Source organism: Bos mutus, chromosome 8 (genome assembly GCF_027580195.1).
Source record: "Bos mutus isolate GX-2022 chromosome 8, NWIPB_WYAK_1.1, whole genome shotgun sequence".
Classification (NCBI taxonomy): Eukaryota; Metazoa; Chordata; class Mammalia; order Artiodactyla; family Bovidae; genus Bos; species Bos mutus.
This window is the reverse complement of record NC_091624.1, coordinates 80,789,917-80,795,916: the sequence shown is the minus strand read 5'-3', so window position 1 is coordinate 80,795,916 and position 6,000 is coordinate 80,789,917. Positions and strand designations below refer to the sequence as shown.

At 38.8% G+C, this 6,000-nt stretch overlaps 1 protein-coding gene across 1 annotated transcript in view; it reads right to left on the bottom strand.

Moving 5' to 3' along the window:
- Positions 1 to 656: 656 nt before the first annotated feature.
- The window catches only part of LURAP1L (leucine rich adaptor protein 1 like), a 55,391-nt gene continuing 50,047 nt past the window's right edge, over positions 657 to 6,000 (bottom strand). The window contains exon 2 of the mRNA XM_005891016.3: positions 657 to 2,457. Within this exon, the coding sequence (XP_005891078.2) occupies positions 2,083 to 2,457 (375 nt within the window). The 3' untranslated portion in view covers positions 657 to 2,082. The remainder of the gene's footprint in view (positions 2,458 to 6,000) is intronic.

Below are 6,000 nucleotides of genomic sequence, written 5' to 3'. Positions count from 1 at the left end.
AACTAGAAAAGGAAGAAATGAAGAACCCCAGGGTTAGTAGAAGAAAAGAAATCTTAAAAATTAGAGCAGAAATAAATGCAAAAGAAACAAAAGAGACCATAGCAAAAATCAACAAAGCCAAAAGCTGGTTCTTTGAAAGGATAAATAAAATTGACAAACCATTAGCCAGACTAACCAAGAAACAAAGGGAGAAAAATCAAATCAATAAAATTAGAAACGAAAATGGAGAGATCACAACAGACAACACAGAAATACAAAGGATCATAAGAGACTACTATCAACAATTATATGCCAATAAAATGGACAACGAGGAAGAAATGGACAAATTCTTAGAAAAGTACAACTTTCCAAAACTCGACCAGGAAGAAATAGAAAACCTTAACAGACCCATCACAAGCACGGAAATTGAAACTGTAATCAAAAATCTTCCAGCACACAAAAGCCCAGGTCCAGATGGCTTCACAGCTGAATTCTACCAAAAATTTAGAGAAGAGCTAACACCTATCCTGCTCAAACTCTTCCAGAAAATTGCAGAGGAAGGTAAACTTCCAAACTCATTCTATGAGGCCACCTAATACCAAAACCTGACAAAGATCCCACAAAAAAAGAAAACTACAGGTACCAAGTTTTATTACCAAGTTTTATTTTTAGAATCAGACAGACTTAAGTTTAAATTCCAATTTTGACAATTACTGGGAGATCTGACCCAGTTACCTGCCTTCTTTGTGTTTCATTTTCCTCAAACACAGAAGGGAGACAATCCTGACATCTTGAGATTGTTGTTGATCAGGATTTTATCTACGATTTATGAAAAAAGGACCAGTGTGAAATATAGACCCCGTAGATCTTAATTGGAAATTGAATAATATATAACTTGGAAATAATAAATTTGACCGTGTGTAATATGTATAATAACAAAGGAAATTTGGGGGAAATTATTTCTGGAGTATGGCCATTTTTCAGTTACGAGTAGAGTTTTTGGTTCACATTGTCAAGTGTTTAGTGCAGAAACATGTATCATTACAGAGAACAGTTTGAAATCTCAATTAGATTTACTCACGAGGAATCATCAAGATAAAGGAAATGTAGAAGATTAATATCACATTGAAATTTTCACTACATGAATGATATTTCAGACATCATTCCAGAAAACAAAGAAATTATTTATTCTTCTCAGAATGAAAGGATCTGTTAGGTTTTGTAAGTAAATAGTGATACTACTTCCGACTTCATTCATCCATCATACATCCATTGTATGAATCTATGTTTTTATATACCCTATAATTGTAAAGTGCTTATAGTAAACATCAACAAAATCTCAGAATACAATAAATCTAGGACACCTTAACCTCTAATCACCTTTTTACTTAATTTCAATTATTCTTTGAAATTTGGGAGAATCATATATTTAATTACACAAATTTGTCTACAGCTTGAGTTAGAATCACTGGTGACAAAATGATCATCTACAGTATGAACACAAACTTGAATTGAATAGATTGCATAGAGTTGGGGCTTCCTAATGGTTGTCATGAGCAATGTGTGGTTAGCGGTATTATTGATTACACACTAGGAACTTGTGGCCTCAAAATAATGCCTAGCTTAGTCCCAAGCATGTTGTCCAACCAATATAAAAACAGTAATAAACCACAGTGTTTTCTGGAAAACAAACCTTTGAATCATTTAAGAATACAGACAACAAAATCAGCTATTATGAGATTTTGGTTTATTGTAAAATTTAGCGAAGTTTATCTTGTAATCCCTGACCCCTTGCTCTGAAAACAAAAGCAAAGATATAATTATTGCTTATTCTTTTCCCCCTACTTTATTTGTGCCACTGTGAAAGAAGGGAGAAAAATCATCATAATAAATAGAGAGACTTAAGAGAGAAAGAGAAATCAGTCCAGACGAGAAATACTAGGAGCAACAGAAACACCATCAAGCCATTCAAAATAAGCTTCCTTTTAAAAGGTTGTCGTACTAAAAAAAAAAAAAAAAAAATTCACACCAAAAATATAGCAGCGGAGAAGGAGGATAAATACAAGTTAATTGCACACCAATCCCATGCATTAAACTGGGGCATTAGCCAAAGCAGTAGTATTCAGAATCCAACTTGGGACGCTTGTACAGTGCGTGTGAGTCCCCTACGACTGAACTGTCACTGAACTGGTCCAAGTCTGAGGGGGTGTGATGGCCTGGGACGTCATCCGCCAAAGTGTCCAGGTAGCTCCCCACGGAGATGCCGTCGAGCCCATCACTGCCATCGTGGAGGCTGTTGCAGCTGCCGTGTAAGGAGGTGCTCTGACTCTCCAGTAAGCTGCACAGGCTGCCACTCAGACTGCTGCCTCGGCTGGTGATGGTGGCTTTCTCTTCAATCATCCACTTGATGGACTCAATGCTCTCATTGATGAGGAGCAACTGGCGCATGAGCTTCCCGTCTGTGGCTCTGAGGTTAACCTGTGGAGGGCAGGGAGAGAGGAGAGACCTGCCAGTTAGTCTGTGTTCTTGAAAGACCCCAAAGTCATTTAAATTCTGTCTCCTGCAGTCCATCATTTTACATTCAGAGAATAAAATACAAATTTACTTGAGCGCGGGATCTTTTTGAAAACTGCTGACAAAGGCTAGGAGTCATATTCAAAGAACTCACTTCCTTCCAGCCTTAACAGGCTCTGAAAGGGACTATGAACTCTCACTGCATCTCTGACCTTCACCAAGCTGCCTGGAAATAGCCTATTGAATGACAGATTCTGTCAAGAGACTTGTGCTCTCTATGGCCAGATTGTTTGTTGTTGTTGTTTTAGTTGCTTGGTTGTGTCTGACTCTTTTGTGACCCCATGGACTGTAGTCCTCTATCCAAGTGATTTCCCAGGCAAGAATACTGGAGTGGCTTGCCATTTCCTTCTCCAGGGGATCTTCCTGACCCAGGGATTGAACCTGTGTCTCCTGCATTGGCAGGCAGAATTCTTTACCACTGAGCCACCAGGGAAGCTCAGATTTAATAGTTTATCCTTGTTAATTGAGTATGTGTGTGGATATTGAGAGAAGGGGGGATAGGAATCTGTAGAAATTAAGGAATCATCATCATCATTGTAGCAGCTCCTATTTTTGAGAGATTAGGTGACAAACACCATTAATAAAAGCTCTACATGCATTATATTGGGTTGGCCAAAAAGTTCATTCAGGTTTTTCGATGTTATAGAAATGACCAAGCGAACATTTGGTCAACTCAATAATAACCCTGTGCCTTAAGTATTATTATTTCTATCCTTCTTTTATAGATGAAGAAACTGAAATCTGCAAATAAAAAATTAAGAGTACAGAAAATGTCTGTACCTTTTATGACTATACTGACAAATATGTAGTGCTGAAAAATGCTTTCATGTTTAACAGGAACCAAATTGTTTCAATATTCCCTGAATCCAAGAGGCTGATAAATGAGGCTGATCTACTTTACACAATGAAGTGTACAAGTATTTTCTGTATATTTCATTATTTCCTTCAGATGTGTCAAGAGCAGCTCCAATCAAAACTGGGATATGAGACTCTGGGACAGTTCCCTTAAATGACTTCTAGGTATGTAGTCTTTCTGATGGTTTTAAATTACTTCAGAGAAATCTGTCTTAGTTACAAAGCAGAATTTCTCTGTAGGCCCTACAGTTCAACAGGAATATCTATTAACATGAAGATTGTTTCTGAAGGAAGTAGGGGGAGAGCGCTGCAAGATAGCCCTTGTTCTGGTTGGAATTGAAGAGATAAGGCTCCTACAGAGATTCCAGTGGACTGGACTGTGAGGCAAGGACAGATTTAGCCACCAGAGGTCCTAGTCACATTCATCAGGGTTTAAATGAAATTCCAATTTTTTTTCGCCTGAGGTCTTTTAACCCAGGAGACTGGGCCTTGCTTATTCTCTCTTGAACACCCAGGATAATTCAGATTTATGGGTTTCTAGAATTATCCAAGGCACTCTGTTGTGAGTGACTCAAGTCAAAAGAGAGAAAGAAGCTTATATATGCATTTATATTGTAAATGTATTTCTAGGAAACAATCCATCTCTGAAGGAGAACTTTGGATTGAGTGAATGTGACAGACAGCTATTAAGAGAGATGAAATTTTTAGGATGACTTCAGAGATTTAAGATTGCAGGTAAATTCCATGTGTATATGTACAAAAATGCTTACGTATGTATGTATAAAGTATGAAGTATAATTTAAAAACCGTTAATCTACCTAGGATATTAAATAAAGTGACTTAGGAGACTACCTTATCTTCTCTGAGAAATGTACCAAAAATTCTTAGGCAGTCAGCAAGGAAAATCAATTTTCTCTGAGACATCCATGAACAGAACTTAGTAAGTCTTGAGATGGTTTTCTATTTGTGGTGTTGTCTCAGTGACCTTGCTTTAAGGTTGTGTGGGGGAAGGAGGTTTTGTGGCAATTTTTTTATATTTGAATTTACCCCCACACCCTATGAGTCATCAAAATACTGTTCAAATTACAAGTAATACAACAAATATTTACAAATGACCAACAATTTGCCTAGAACATCCACAGAGGAGCCAGGAAAATCAATAGAAGTCAAAGTCTTGCAAAATTGTTCAGTTAAGCATCTGTAGCCGATAAAACATGCTGTGCCCATTGTAGGAACAGTGCAATGGAAGTGTGGCCATTTCCCAACAGCTCCCCAGATGAACCACAGCTGCATTTGTTCACATCCCCACCCTGTCCTGTCAGAATGTTCCTGCGCATGCCCAGATCTGGACATATTCCCTGTTACTCCCTTCACTTGAAATACTGTTTTCCCCTCCAAATCCTCCCCATTCTTAAAGTCCTAATTCTTCCATGAAGTATCTCTTCTGCTGGCCTGTTTACCCTCTACTGTGTAGTTTGTATCTGACAGTCTACCTTAATTTTGTACACTTATGTTGCTACCTATTATTGTGTCTTTTAGCTGTTTCTTCAGCTAAGCTTTCAGTTCCTTAAAAAAGCTGTGTCTTATGTTTTGTCCATCTCTTATGGTCTGTTTTAAGGATGGATTGATTTTGCGGAGGGGAAATAGTCGTAATTTTAGGATCTGAGAAAGTTCAGCTCTTAAGACAATAATGCACATTCCCAGCAACTGTGTCACTGGAGGGTTAAAACATACTTATACTCTTTTCCCAGCAGTTTTTGTCTGAGCTACACAGTGGCTGCATCACATAAGAAGTGTTCAGTTTTGTTGAGCAATATGAATGAGAGGGGAGTAGACTCTGAAGTAACAAAAGCTTCCTTTGACCATGAAATGATTTATTTAAATAAAAAAATTCTTTTCTTCTGAAAGCAAACATTCACAGGCCATTGAACCACTGTAGGGGAAAATATGACGAAAGCAAGTCACTAAGAACGTGTTGGTCAGGCTGATAATGATTACACACTTAACTGCATCTAACCCTGTGTCCTCCGGGGAGAGAGTAAACAGCTTCCCACCGTGGGAGCGAGCCCTGGGCCATTCGGTTCACACGGCTGTCTGCCTGTTACCTGGCACTCCACCTAATAGTGCTTTCTCCTGGAATTAAGGTACAGTTATGTTACTCCTGGTGAACCTTCAAAGCAGGAACGATCCACCACCAGGGCTAAATCACCATGTGGCTTCTGTCCCCAGCAGCTGCCCTGCCTTTCCTCACTGTTATGCACATCAGTCCTTAGGAAGTCTGCCCATCCATTCAGAAGACAGCAGTCTTGCCCAGTGGGCGGGAACCTGTGTGGTTTTCCCACTTGAGGTCTTACAAGATCCCAGGATGTTTCTCTGAGGACAGTGGTGGTTGGGAGGACTTCCTCATGGTCTGAGTTTAAGTGACCCCTCCTTGGAGAGCCCCTTGCTGATCAATCATAGTATCTAATTCCTGTGCTTAGTTGTACACAGCATTTCTACATTTTTATGTTCCCTTCATAATACTTATGACTAATGGAAATCATCCTACTTATTACTTGTTTACTTTTTATTTTCTGTCTCCCATATGAGCAT